Source organism: Anolis carolinensis, chromosome 2 (assembly GCF_035594765.1).
Source record: "Anolis carolinensis isolate JA03-04 chromosome 2, rAnoCar3.1.pri, whole genome shotgun sequence".
Taxonomy (NCBI): domain Eukaryota; kingdom Metazoa; phylum Chordata; class Lepidosauria; order Squamata; family Dactyloidae; genus Anolis; species Anolis carolinensis.
In genome coordinates this window covers 89,257,734-89,272,890 of record NC_085842.1, presented here as the reverse complement: position 1 = coordinate 89,272,890, position 15,157 = coordinate 89,257,734, and the positions used below count along the sequence as shown (strand labels likewise).

At 45.6% G+C, this 15,157-nt stretch overlaps 1 protein-coding gene across 2 annotated transcripts in view; it reads right to left on the bottom strand.

Moving 5' to 3' along the window:
- The window catches only part of sncb (synuclein beta), a 32,893-nt gene extending 28,954 nt beyond the window's left edge, over positions 1-3,939 (bottom strand). The window contains exon 1 of one of the 2 annotated variants that reach the window (XM_062970200.1): positions 3,811-3,939. In XM_062970200.1, the coding sequence (XP_062826270.1) occupies positions 3,811-3,931 (121 nt within the window). In that variant the 5' untranslated portion in view covers positions 3,932-3,939. Of the gene's footprint in view, positions 1-2,075; positions 2,135-3,810 lie in introns of those variants that run through there. The other variant, XM_062970199.1, reaches the window with a different exon arrangement.
- Between the last annotated feature and the right edge of the window lie 11,218 nt (positions 3,940-15,157).

The following is a 15,157-nucleotide window of genomic DNA, read 5'->3' as shown; positions in this document are numbered from 1 at the left end:
CTCCCTTTCCCCCCTTCCAAAACTCTTTCTTATAAGCCTGCCCCTCCCTTCCTCCCCAAAAACCCACGAAACAGTGAAAATACTGCAATAAATGGTGTACATTAATATTTACTGAAAACCCACAAAACAGCGAGGACGTGAAAAGTGAACCACGAAGTAGTGAGGGAACACTGTGCCTCTTTCAAGGAATACAACTCCTAGGGTCCTCTAACCAGCATGGCCATACAGGGCAATTTAGGCAATTATACACCCATAAGGCAATTTAGGCAGTTGCCTTGGGCGCCATTGTTTGGGGGGCGCAGTTGAGGCTGCCTCCCGCTGGGTGAAGCGGCTGGAGAGCACACGCGCCACCGCTTCAAGTGAGGTCTCTTGGAAACTAGGCAAGTGTGGTTTATATATATGTGGAATGTCAGTCCTTGAGGCAAGTGTGAATGTTGTAAGTGGTCACCTTGATTAGCATTGAATGGCTTTGCAACTTCAAAGCCTATCTGCTTCCTGTCTGGGGGAATCCATTGTTGGGAGGTGTTAGCTGGCCCTGATTGTTTCCTGTCTGGAATTCCTCTGTTTTCTGAGTGGTGTTCTTTATTTACTATCTTGATTTTAGAGTTTTTTTTAATACCAGGGGCCAGAATCCCTTTCAGTGGCCTTTTAATTGTGGATTATCTGCCTTGATATTCTGGGTTATATGGCTGTGTGGAAGGACCCTCAGTGCTCTTCCACACGGTCATATAACCCAGAATACCAAAGCAGAATAACCCACAATATCTGTTTTGAACTAGGTTATCTGAGTCCACACTACCCTATATCCCAGTTCAATGTTTGGTCCTAAATTTGCAAATATAGTAATTCCTACATAACATTACCATGTATTGAACTGCTTTTTCTGTCAATTTGTTGTAAAAACATGATGTTTTGGTGCTTAATTCGTAAAATCATAATGTAATTTGATGTTTAATAGGCTTTTCCTTAATCCATCCTTATTATCCAACATTTTTGCTTATCCAACAGGTTTATTTTTCAGTGATTGGTTTGGGGGTGGGGTGCTAAAATTCTATTCACTTACACTTGAAAATTACCTAGGGCCGGCCCTGAAGGTAGTTCACAAAAATTACTTTTCTGAGCTAATGTGGGCCTATTAAATGTTATCAATGAATAGGTGGATTTATAATCTGAAAGCTTGGAAGTGGATTCCTTAAGAGAAGAATCTGTAGGAATGTATTAGGCTGAGGGCCCTTCCACACAGCCATATAATTCAGAACATCAAGACAGAAAATCCCACAATATCGGCTTTGAACTGGGTTATCTGAGTCCACACTGCCATATATTCCAGTTCAAGCAGGTAATATGGGATTTTATTCAACTGTGTGGAAGGGGCCTGCCTGAGAGAGTACACTTGATATCACACCCTGTTTGTCTGTCACAATGTATATAATTTTTCACGGAAAAATGTGAACCTTGTTAATGGATGGGTTTTTCACCTCATCTCCCTTGTGTTCTTTTTCTTAGTACACTGTTCTTTCTCCCTTTTCAGAATCCTTATCCCCCCCCCCCCGAAGCGTACTTGTGCCATTCCACCCACGCACTGACACCCCTTGTTAATTTTTCCACTGCTAATTTATTTGAGCAAGTGCTGCCAGACATTGCTATTGCCAGTCCCCTGCTGCACATCATGGCTGCTTCACAGTTTCTTCAAGAATGTCAGCTGCCATTTTAAAAATTATTTGGCAAAATTCACATCACATGTATTCCAATACACGGCTGCAATTGTAGACATCTGCTGCTTTGCTGTTATTTTCTCATGGAACCTACCATTCCAGGAGGAGTATGTACCTACATATATAGGAAGACTATAGAAATGTGTTCCAGGCCTGGAAGGAACCAAGTGAAATGCTGGTGAGAAAATAGAAGGGGAATTGCTAGGCGGAGCTCTTTCAGCATATTTTGCATGATCATTCTGAGTGATGGGAGATGTTTGGGTTGTCCAATCAAATTCTGGGAAGTGAGGCTGGTGAATCTATAAAATCAGAGATAGCTCCTGAATGTAGAGCAGATATTTATGAATATACTGTACACACCTGTCAAATGGTTTCGCTGAGCTGGCTACAAAATCTGCCAACATGCCTTTTCCCAAAGACAAACTATTTACCATTGGGGAGACGACTCCCCAGACACGAACCTCAACATTGGACTTGTATCTGAAAAGAAGTGCATCACATTCAGAAATTGAATCACTCTCCAATTAAGAGGAGAAAGGTGGGAAGGGCAATTTCATAGATTCCACAAGGACTCATTGATCCCTTTACAGTCTTCCTCCTTTTTAAATCAAATTATGGCCCCTTGGTACTTCTGTAATTGAAGCACTAAACTAAACACAGATCACAGTCTTTGTAAATCTATATCTAAAAACTAGTAGCTTTGTGCTTAAAATGGGAGGCCTGGGCTGGAGGCCTGTATTTTATTATAATATAGAATATGTGGCATAGAGGATTTGAGTGTCAAATTATGACCCTGGAGACCAAGGCACAAATCCTCACTCACTCATGAAAGCCCATTGGGTGACATTGGGCAAGCCACATTCTCTCAGCCTCAGAGGAAGGCAGTGGCATGCCCTCACCAAACAAATCTTGCAAAGAAAACCCTGTGATAGTCTCACCAAAAATTGGAAATAACTTGATGACACACAACAATAATAGATATAGACATAAGTTAATCTCGATGGACCAAACCAGCCTTTAAATGATATGAGCAAGCCATCATACCTCACATAGGTATTCATGAAATAAAATGCTAGCATTTGTATGAATATATTGCTTGATTAAGAGTTCTGTAAAACCTAAAAGCCTGTGTGTCATTGTGAAACAATTAAGGTAAAGGTTTCCCCCTGACATTAAGTCTAGTTGTGTCTGACTCTGGGGATTGGTGTTCATCTCAATTTCTAAGCTGAAGAGCTGGCGTTGTCCATAGACACCTCCAAGGTCATGTGGCCGGCATGACTGCATGGAGCGCCGTTACCTTCCCGCTAGAGCGGTACCTATTGATCTACTCACATTTGCCTGTTTTCGAACTGCCAGGTTGGCAGAAGCTGGGGCTAACAGCAGGAGCTCACCTCTCTCCCTGGATTTGAACCGCAAGTTCAGCATCTCAGCGGTTTAACCCACTGCACCAACAGGGCAGCTTTATCAGGAAAAAAAAAATTCCACCCATTCATCCTGTGCCCTTCATTGCTTCACAAAACCAGCAAGATGAGAAGCAAATAAAACCAGAAGGAAGGAGCGCCGTGCGGTATTGGGTTCCTGTCTGAGGTTTCAAGAATCTTGGATGCCTTCCCAGAATCACACTGTCACTAAGGGCACACCGTTGGCTCTGGGCTGCTGGACTGGAGCAGGATTCCAGTTCTCAACAGCACCTTTGTGACCTGTCAGAGGGGCTTACTTGGATATTAAGGGGCAAGTGATTACTTGCAAAAACAAATTACGCCTCCAAGGTGAGCTCCAGAATGGGAAGCCTCTTGGTACTGGGTTGGGATGGGATTGGTGGAGACACTCGTCCCATAGGATCCAGTATGAATATCTCACCCCACCCTGGCTGAATGTACCCTCCTCTACTCTGAACACCACAGATGGATTGGGGGGAGGGGGCGCAAGGTGCCCATGGCCCTCCGGCATGGCCTGGCACCTAGGGAGGCTCCCTGCCTTCTCCTTCCCTGCCGCCCAGGGCCAGGCGGGCATCTCCGCTCCGCATCGGGCCCCTGCAGCCCCTGCCCCCTCCCTCTCCTCTCCTCCTCCGCCTCCGGGGCTGCGGACGCCTTACCGACGTAGAGCACGCCTTCCTTGGTCTTCTCCGCGGCCGCGGCCACCCCTTCCTTGGTCTTCTCGGCGGCGGCGGCGACCCCTTCCTTGGCCTTGGACAAGCCCTTCATGAACACATCCATCCCGGCAGTGAGCTCTGCGGGGAGGGAGGGAGGGAGGGAGAGGGAGAGAGGAGGCGCCAGGCAAGATGGCTTCAGAGAGACGCCCGCGGCGCTTCCCGCTTCCATCGCAGGGCGGGCGTGTGTGTGTGTGTGTGTGTGGGGGGGGGGGGGCTGATGGGGACAGGTCAGCCCTTCGGACAACCCGAGATGCGCGGGGGCTGTTTCTCCCCCCTCCCCCCCTCTCTCAGTCATCCCTCCCGCCGCCTGAAAAGGCAGAAACGGGGGAAGGGGGGCACGCAGGTCCCCACGGGGAAAAGCAACCTTCTGCTCCCGTTTGCCAGCTCAACAAGTCTGGGGGCAGCTGCTCCATTGCAGCAGGATGGAGCACACAGACCCTCCCTGCCCTCCCCTCCTCCCCGCATCCCTTCCCAGCTGCCACCTCTGCCCTGGCCTACCTTTCTGTGCGGCCCCAATGGCTGCAGCAGCCTCAGCCACCGAAGGAGGGGAATGGCCCCTTCCCTGGCCTTTCCTTAAAAGCACCCCCTCCCCTTCCCTCCTTTAAGGGGCTCCTGCAGTCCGGATGGAGGCGGTCCACTCGGGGACATCCCCGTGTCCTTGAAACCGGAGGGAAGGAGAGCGGGAATGGGCCGGGGATGCTGGGCAGAAGGCCAGGAATGCGCACCGCCTCCGTCCCTGTCTGAGTCCCCGGAGTCCTCTTCTTCCTCCCCATCCAAATGCAATGAAATGAAATACCCCGCGGGGGTGCCGCCCCGCGCCCCGAGAGCAGGCTCTGCCTCCAGGCCTCCGCTGGGCCGCCCCTGCCTTGCCCCTCTCCCTCTCCCTCTCCCCTCCCTGCCTCCCTGCGGCCGCTCACCTGCGATGGGCGATAAGCGCTGGACTGGGCTGCGTCTCCGCCGGGGGCTTCAGAGCATTCCGGGCCGAGAGGGCGGGAGGACAGGAGAGGAGGACAGGAAAGGAGAGGAGAGGAGGAGAGGAGAGGCGGGCGCTGCGGGGGCTCAGGCCCGCTCGGCCATGGAGGGCAGGCTAGACGGACGGATGGAAGGACGGACGGACAGACGGAGGAGCGGAGACGGCGGCGCCTGCTTCGCCCAGCCGCGCTCCCGGTGCCGCCTCTGCCTCTACCGCCGCCGCCGCCTCCTCCTCCTCCTCCGCCGCGCTCGTGGACCCGCCCGCGAAGGGATGTCATCATCGCGCCATCCGCGCCCCGCGCGCAACGCAACGCCCCCCCCCCCCCGCCTTTCCCTCCGCACCCGCGCCCGGATGCAGCAGCAGCAGCAGCCAAGGCGGAGGCCCCACGGAGCGGGGGCTTGAGAGCCAGGCTGCAGGAGGTTTGGGGGGAGCCGGGCTTGTGGGGCCTGGAGCCAAGGGGCAGGTGGCCGGGAGGACGGGCGGCGGAGAGGCTCGCTCCTCCTGGGATCTGCGCCGGTGTTTCTTCACAGGCGGGAGAGGGCTCCCTTGCCCCGTTGGAAGGGTATCTGTCAAAGCATCCCGTGGGGGAAGGGGGCTGAGCGGAAAGAAGCCACCCAAAGGCTGCTTGAGCCCCAGCCCAAGGCCCTGTTTGGGAGAAGTGCAGCCCAAGGGCGCACCTGGGCTCTAGAATTGGCACTGAGGGCCACATCAGCCTTAAGGTTGCCTTTGAATCCATGGATACAGAGGGCCAACTATCAAGCTATCTAGCCATATATATTCCATAGTTACTACACATTAATTTTTACCCAGTTGAAGGACAATTCCTATCCTTTTATATTATGTGTCATGCAAACTGGGGATAATGGGAATTGCAACCCAACAGCACTTGTGGCTCTGAGGCTGGGAAAGGTTAAAGGGCGTTTTAAAGTCAGACATATTATTATTATAATAATAATAATTAATAATAATAATAATACACTTTATGCCCCACCACCATCTCCCAGAGGGACTTGGGGTGGCTCACAAGGCACTCAAGGTTCAACATGCAAAATACAAAATTGCAAAATAATAACCTAAAACAATAAGCAGCCTGCATAAACACCACAACTTCACAGTGCCCCGATTAAAATCTAAAATACAGCAATTGCTGCAGGTAAAAACAACAGTAATCAATCTCAGTTTATTAAAGTGCTTGATAATCTGAAGGTCCTCATGAAGAATGTTCATAAGGAATCTAAATATGGTGAAAGCCATGTCTTCAATTGTATGCAGAAGGCTTGGAGGGTGGGGGCTAGCCTGATCTCCCTCAGGAGGGCATTCCAAAGCTGGGGGCCACCACCGAGAAGGCCCTCTCTCTCGTTCCCACCAGCCATACTTGAGACGGAAGTGCGTCCTCAAAGGCAGCCCCACATAGAGTGCATTGCAGTAGCCCATTCTAGTTGTAACTAAGGCGTGGACCACCATGGCCAAGTCAGGCTTTTCAAGGGACAATCACAATTGGTACACAAGTTTTAATTGTGTGAAGGCCCTCCCAGCCACCGCCGACACTTGGGCTTCAAGCGTCAGAGCTGAATCCAGGAGGATCCCCAAGCTGCAGACTGTTGTCTTCAGGAGGAGTGTAACCCCGTCAAGCACAGGTAGCCACCCTAAACCCTGATCGGCACTGCGACTGACCAGGAGGACCTCTGTCTTGTCTGGATTAAGCCTCAGTTTGTTGGCCCTCATCCAGTCCATCACAGCTCTCAGGCACTGGTCCAGGATCTGGGGAACATCCTTGGAATGTGGTGGAAAAGAGTATTAGAGCTGAGTGTCATCTGCCTAGAGATGGCACCCAACTCTAAAACTCTGGATGACCTCACTCAGCAGTTTCATGTAGATGTTAAAAAGCATGGGAGAAAGAATAGAATCTTGTGGGACCCACAGGTCAATAGCCAGGGGTCCCAGCAGGTATCCCACTGGGTATGATCTCATCTGCAAGACTTGTATCTAAACTCAAAACCCACGATCCTGACTAATAGAACAAACTTCAGACTTCCAAATGTTATTCTATCACAATTCCCATTAGCTTTAGTCATGTCTAATGAATACAGGTGTATTCATTAGACATGTGTGAAGGCATCCAGTGGGCCACATAAAATGACATGGTGGGCCGGATCAAGCCCATGGACCTTGTATTTGACACATGCTGTAGAATGAATGCAGTTTGACCGCAGTTGAACTGCCATGGCTCAGTGCTTTGGAAACCTGCGAGTTATTTGTTGAAGAACTGTTCGACTTACAAAACTACCACTCCCATGATGATTCCATAACATTGAGGCCTGGGTTAAAGAAGTGTTGATCTGAAATAGTTCTACAGTGGACATGCACCCTAAGACTAATCTTCATGAGGATGTTTCTTGTCCCCAGAGGAGATGTATTGCACAACCAAGCTCCCTCCTTCCCAATATATTATGGAGCATCAAGCTGACAAAAATGCATATCTCTTCCATTTCTCACTTTCTTCCAGTTCTTTAGCCTTTTTTCCTTTTACCCGTCCCAAAACTGGGAAAGAGAAAATCAGGACAAATTGTCTCTGAAGCAATGGTGGAAATATAGTTTGTAATGAATGAACCATACATTTAGATTTTGTGTAAATATCCTGTTCTTGTTTTGCATGTATATTTTTGCAGAAGTAAATAATAAAATTAAAATTCCAGAAATTGTTCTGTTGGTGCTGATATGCACCCCATCCTTCATTTTAGACAGATTACATGTGGAGGAATGTGTTATTGACAGAATGACAAAACAAACAAACAAGCACAAAACCAATTTATCTAAATGCTCTCCTTTCTCTTAAGATTATAGATGATTAGGACCATAGGGAGCTGTGCAGGGACTGGCAGTGATAACTCTCCAGGGTTTCAGGAAGATTTCTTTCCTAACGCCGTACCTGGAGATCCCTGAAGATTTCCAGTCCAACTAGTAACCAAGCCTAATCCTGCTAATATACCAAAATTAGACAAGATTGGGTGTGGTTTCCTGATTAAATGGCTCTCAATGCTGTCAGTTTTAGAAAGTGGGTGGGACAAAATCCAGAAGGGGGAGACAACATAGAATCATAGAGTTGGAAGGAGCCACAAAAAGGGATGTTCCTGCAGACAGCAATTTCTTGGAATCGAAGGCTTTCATGGCCAGAATCACTGGGTTGCTGTGAGTTTTCCGGGCTGTATGGCCATATTCCAGAAGCATTCTCTCCTGATGTTTTGTCCAGATCTATGGCAGGCATCCTCACATATTGTGAGGTCTGTGGGAAATGAGGCAAGTGGGGTTTATATATCTGTGGAATGTCCAACAGACCTCACAACCTCTGAGGATGCTTGCCATAGATGTAGGTGAAACATCAGGAGATAATGCTTCTGGAACATGGCCATACAGCCCAGAAAACTCATAGCAACTCAATTTATTGGAGGTCTCTCATTCACAAAATTACCAGAAGGTGAAACTAACTTGATGGCACATCAAAATAAAATAATGATTTTGGGTTCAAAGTCAATAATTGAATTGTGTGTTTTCTACTCAACCTTCAATCATCATGAAAATACCCTCCTCACCACGAAAAGAGCATTTTAGTTGCTGCTTTCTTTTACTCCTTTGGGGCCCTGGAGGCCAAGAAGAGCCCAGAGGAGCATGCTTTGCCCACCCCTGATGTAAGGATTGCTGCGATGTGATATGAAACTTCTTAAGCGCTGTAAAAATCTGAGATCTTATTTTATACACCTTTCTCCATTCCAGAATGTTAAAAAAGTTAGGATCTTTGATCTTTGCTGTGTCACCTCCCTTAAATATAATGCTCCTGCTTTCCTGAATGCATGAGTTACTGAGGCCCAAGGATGCGACAACATCAGTATCTCTTCTGTGTACAATTGTTCAACCAGACAATGCTGCTTGGTATTTCTGAACACCGGAGACAAATCACAAGTACTGTAGAAATAGCCTTTGACTAGTTTTTCCTGGTAACTTTTGGGAAGGAAAATTCTGTGGCCCAGGTCTGTGGTTGGGTAAAACAGCATAGTGGTATAGTAGAGTCTCACTTATCCAAGCTAAATGGGCTGGCAGAACCTTGGATAAGTGAATATCTTGGATAATAAGGAGGGATTAAGGAAAAGCCTATTAAACATCAAATTAGGTTATGATTTTACAAATGAAGCACCAAAACATCATGTTATACAACAAATTTGACAGAAAACGTAGTTCAATACGCAGTAATGTTATGTTGTAATTACTGTATTTACGAATTTAGCACCAAAATATCATCATATATTGAAAACATTGACTACAAAAATGGCTTGGATAATCCAGAACCTTGGATAAGCGAATCTTGGATAAGTGAGACTCTACTGTATGTCCATGGACCAAAGAGGCACAGTTTGTGGGCGATGAAAGTACATGGCTGCCTGTGTCATATTCACAGCTGTGTCCTGTACAACTATGGCATCCAAACAGTATGTCTACTGTGGTGGAAGCACATAGCAAAACTTCTGCCAAACACTTTAGCCCCTTTGCTGGCAAGTCTTCTGTATAAGACTGCACTCTAAATAAGCATATAGCATTACTCACAGAGCTGCCAGACTAAAACCTGTAAATGACTCCCGCACTTTTAAATGGATATTTAGAAATGGGAATTTCAGCAGGTGTTGCTTGTTATCTGGTTGTGTGACAATAAATAACTGTGACTTTTTTCTCTTCTGTGAAACCATGAAAGGTAAAGGAGCCCACTCCAGTTTTTAATTTGATAGCCTATGTTTTATATACATTTCCAGCAAAAGTAAACTTTCAAGTATGCTTTTCTTAACAAAGCTTCCATGTATCTGATTTTGATCCAGTTCTGATAACTATATTTGTATTACTTTCCAAACCATCCAGCACCCTATCAAGTTATGGGCCCCCCACTAGCCTCATTGAAAGCCAACATGGTGTAATGCATTAGACTATTGCTCTGGTGACCAGTGCTTGAATCTCCACTCAGCCATGGGTGACCTTGGGCCAGTCATACTCTCTCAGCTTCCGAGAAAGGCAAAGATAACCCCCTTTGAACAAATCTTGCCAAGAAAAACCTCGTATAGTTTCATTTTTGTCACCATAAGTAGGAAGTTACTTGATGGCATATAATAATAACTAGTCCCACAGGAAACTTCCCTGCCAAATCCCTGTAAAAATATATACTTTGTCCTCAATAGCTGTTATTGATATCTAGGTGCCAAGGAGAGGATATTCATCAAATTTTAGATCTGGAGGAAGGAGGTGAGAAAACTGGAACATCAACCATTTAAAGTATGCATGCAGCATTATATCACAAGCAGAAAATAGCAAAGACTGGAAATGAGTATTGATGAAAGGTAAGGAAGGAAGTGCTTAAACAGGATTATAAGAAAACAAAGAGAATGACCACACCACAGATGAGTTACTTAAAAGAGGATGATGAAAGGAACCTTTACATTGGCCACATACAGCAGTTTCAAACTAGTATTGAAGAAAGTGGTTTTGCTGTGGAGATGACAATCTTTCCCCCACCTCTTGGCCCAATCATCAATCAAAATTAAGACTTCAGCCAAGAAATAAGAAGCAGATTAAGTCTTGGAGGGGCAGCTATAAAGGAACTAGTAAGATCCTGAAGAGTAAAAATACATAAGTTAAAATGTCTATGTATGTTTGGGAGAATTAGTGAAGAAAGTCTGGAGGGGGGGGGAGGAAGAGGAGGAGAATAATAATAATAATAATAATAATAGTAATAATAATAAAGCTTTATTTATATCCTGCCCCTTCTCCCCAAGAAAACTCGGAGTGGCTCATATAAATCAATTCATATGAAATGGAGTGCAGGAAAAATAAATAAAATGGGTCCCAAAGAAACCAAGCCCAACCTTTATGTAGAGGACAAAACGACTAAATTGAGACTATCATACTTTGGACATACCATGAGATGATATGACTCATTACAAAAGACAAAATGTTCAGCTATGTGAAAATCAGTAGGAAAAAGAAAGACAGTGTCACAGTTTGACTAGTCAAAGGAAACAGCTCTTTCAAGACCTGAGCTGGGTTGTTGATGGCTGGAGCTCTTAGAAGTCTCTTATTCATGGGGTTATCCTAAGCTGAAGCAGCCTTAGTGGCAAATAACAGCAACAAAAGAATGTAGTCTGAACAAATAAATACAAAGATAGCATTTTGTGGCTTGGAAAACAGTGTGGTATAATGATTAGATTTTTTAATTTCATGTCAGAGCGACTTGAGAAACTGCAAGTTGCTTCTGGTGTGAGAGAATTGGCCATCTGCAAAGACGTTGCCCAGAGGACGCCTGGATGTTTTATCATCCTGTGGAAGACTTCTCTCATGTCCCGGCATGGGAAGCTGGAGCTGCCAGACGGGAGCTCACCCCATTCCCCGGATTCAAACCACCGACCTTTCAATCAGCAGTCCTGCCAGCACAAGGGTTTAGATAAACTGATGTGAGCCAGAGATAACTACTACATATTGAAACCTGACCTGCAGACTCCTCTCCTAAGTCCCATTCCTTATATGGATTATGTTACAAGACTTCACACATGGAACAAAAGCTCCATGTGTGCAACAATGCAAAGAGAGGTCCCCTCACTACCAGTATCTGCAGTCTGATAGTGTATCACACATGTACTCACACATAAAGGTAAAGGTTTTCCCCTGACGTTAAGTCCAGTCATGTCTGACTCGAGGTTGGTGCTCATCTCCATTTCTAAGCCCAAGAGCCGGCGTTGTCCGTAGACACCTCCAAGGTCATGTGGCCGGCATGACTGCATGGAGCGCCGTTACCTTCCCGCCGGAGCGGTACCTATTGATCTACTCACATTGGCATGTTTTCAAACTGCTAGGTTGGCAGGAGCTGGAGCTAACAGTGGCCGCTCACGCTGCTCCCGGGGTTTGAACCTGGGACCTTTCGGTCTCCAGCTCAGTGCTTTAACACACTTTGCCACCTTCACATACACATACTTAAATAGACACTTGTACTGTATATCCCCTATTTGAAGACAACTTTCGGTACAAGACTAGCTTGATGAATTTTTTAAATTAAAATATCTTTGTTGGATATTCACTGTATAATGAGAAGGGCTACCTTCTTTTCCAGACCCACTGGCCACTATACATATATACAGGATTCTAGTTTTCACTAGATCATATGTCAAAAAGCACTGTTTACAGCAGGATTGGAGAAGTAGTGATCCTTTAATTATTATTAATCTTATTATTATTATTTTATTTCTTACTCGCCTCTTCTCACAGCTTGAGGTGGGTTATAATATTGCTAAAACACAAAATCAAAACACATAATCAATCATTTAAAAGCACTCCATAAAATACACATATTAAAACATATTTCCATGAAATACATATTAAAATACACAAAACAGTGTTCGGGGTGGTTTGTATGGGAGAACGCGATCCTGTAGTAACCTGGACCCAAACTATGGAGGGCTTTAAAGATCATTATCAACACATTATACTTTGCCTGGGAATTAATTGGCAACCAGTGGAGTGACTTTGGGATAGGTGTAATATGCTCCTAGATGTTCCTGCAACCAATCTGACTGCTATATTTTTAACCAACTGGAGTTTCCAAACTTGGACCAAAGGTAGCCCAATGTAAAGCACATTGCAGAAGTCCAGCCTTGAGGTTACACTACCATCTTAAGGTCCTCCAAATCTAGGAAAGGGTGCAGCCAGTGTATCAGCTGAAGTAGATAGTAAGCACCCCTGATTGTTACATCTGCCTGGGCTCATATTTGGAGAGACTGATCTAGGAGCACTCCCAAGCTGCGAACCCAGTCTATCTGGGGGAGTGTAACCCCATCCAGAACTGGTTGACACATCTCCATCCCCAGATGAGGACCCTTGATGGCAAGCAGCTCTGTTTTGTTTGATTCAGTTTCAATTTGTTTTTCCTCATCTAGCCCATTACCTCTTCCAGGCATTCATTCAGAGGAGAGACACTCTCTTTAGGTGAATGTTTTTGAAAGCATGGAGACATATATTTGGGTGTCATCAGTATACTGATAATACCCTGTCCCATGCCTACGGATGATCTCTCCCAGTGGCTTCATGTAAATATTAAAAAGCATTGGGGATAGAATGGCAACATGTGGGATATCACATAACAACTCCTTTTTTGAGGAGCAGCTATCCCCAAACACCATAATCTGGAAACTGCCTGAGCGGTATGACCAGAACCACTGAAGCAGTGTCTCAGATGCCCAGGTCCCCACCCCAGGCATTCCAGAGGATACCATGGTTGTTGGTATCTACAGTTGCCAAGAGGTCTAGAAGCGCCATCAGTGACACACTCCCTTTGTCAGTGTTGAGAGGGAGATCGTCCACTAAGGCAACCATTGCAGTCTCAACTCCAGGGAGATCATCCACTAAGGAGACCATCACAGTCTCAAAGCCAGTTTGAAATAGGTCAAGAAAGTATATGTCATCCAAGACCACCTGGAGTTGGAGGGCAACTGCCTTCTCAATCACCTTGCCCAAAAAAGGAAGGTTAAACACTGGTTTGTAATTATTAAGGTCCAGGGGATCCAAGGAGGGCTTCTTCAGCAGCGGTCTAACTACTGCTTCAGATGTTGCTAGATCACAAGTCACCACACTCCTTACCACCGGGAGTGCTGGGAGTTGTAGTTGACCAACTATCTTGAAGGACCACACATTCCCATCCCTGGTCTACACCCAAGGGCTATGTTTTGTCACAACTCTTTTAACTCATTAGACATAAACAACTAGAGCTCACGGGCAGTACTGCATTATAGCACTATGTAATCTATAAACATAATAAAAGTGAAAATATGTATGTGTGTGTATGGCTGAGGTGTCCACTTATACAGACAAGCTCCTGCCTCCGCAAACAGCTATAGCTCCCACTACTCAGGAGACACCAATGACCCTCCCTCCAATGACATTGCAGGTTATTGTGAGCACCATGAACATGTCCAAGAGCGCTGCCAATGCCCTCCATACACACCATACTGCCCACCACCCAAGTGAAAGCTCGTGATCTCACTTTGTTATGATTAAGTCCTGTGTAATCCTGGGATTTAGAGTTCACAGGATGGCATTTAGAGACTCAGGAGTCAGCATTGGAAGACACTTGTTTTCATAAGTTCACATGCCAGAGACTAGGTGTGGATCTATATTGTAGAATTGATGGAGTTTGATACCACTTTAAATGCTATGGTTCAATGTTAAGGAATCCTGGGAGTTGTAGTTTTGTGAGGCACAAGCACTCTTTGGCAAACAGCTAAAGACCTTGTAGAACTACAAATCCCAGGATTTCATAGCATTGAGCCATGTCAGTTAGATGAATGTCAAAGTGCATTAATTCTATAGTGTAGATGCACCCTTGTAGGAATGGATTCAAACTACAGACATTGGGAAAACCTCTTGATGGTAACAGCTGTTTGAAAGTGAAATATACTACCTCAGTGTGTACTGGAATCTTCTTCTTTGAAGGCTTTTGAAAAGAAGCTGGATAGTCATCTGTTGGGAGTGCTTTGATTGTGTGGCAGGGAGTTGGATTGGATGGCTCTTGGAATTTCTTCCAACTGGGTGATTTTATAATTCTGTGATTCTCACATGGTGCAGCTTGATTAGGTGAAGCAGGAGTAGACAACTCTCCTGAAAGCCAGTGCAGAGCATTGCTTATATTAGTGTTTCTCAAACTGTGATCCTCCAGGTGTTCTGGACTTCAACTCCCAGAAATCCCAGATAGCTTACCAGCTGTTAGAAAGTGTGGAAGCTGAAGTCCAAAACATCTGAAGAAGCACAGTTTGAGAAACTCTGGCTTACATTGTCAGAGCTGCGTAATTGAAAGAGTGCCTTGTCCTTTGTCTACCCAATCAACCTCACTGTTGTTGTGGGGATAAAGTGGAGAGAAAGAGAACTGTGTGTGCTGCCTTGATTTTACTGGAAGAAAGGAAAGATATAAATGTGAATATATATGAAAAATGTATATAAATATATATAAAACTAGCTTTGCCCGGCCACGCGTTGCTGTGGCTTATGGGAATCCTTTGTTGGCCAGGTGGAATAGCAGTGAATAGCCTTGCAGTCTCAAAGCCTGGCCATTTTCTGGAGTAGCTGGTGCTTTTTGTTGTATGAACGCAGAGGCATGGATGAGGAGTTGTGCTGCCAAGTTTAGTGTTTCTGGGACGTGTAGTTTTGTTGTTTTGTCCTAGGCCGAAATTTCATTACCCTTTTATATATATAGATTTATATAAATAAATGTAGAAATATAGATGAGCAATGCCCTTTCAG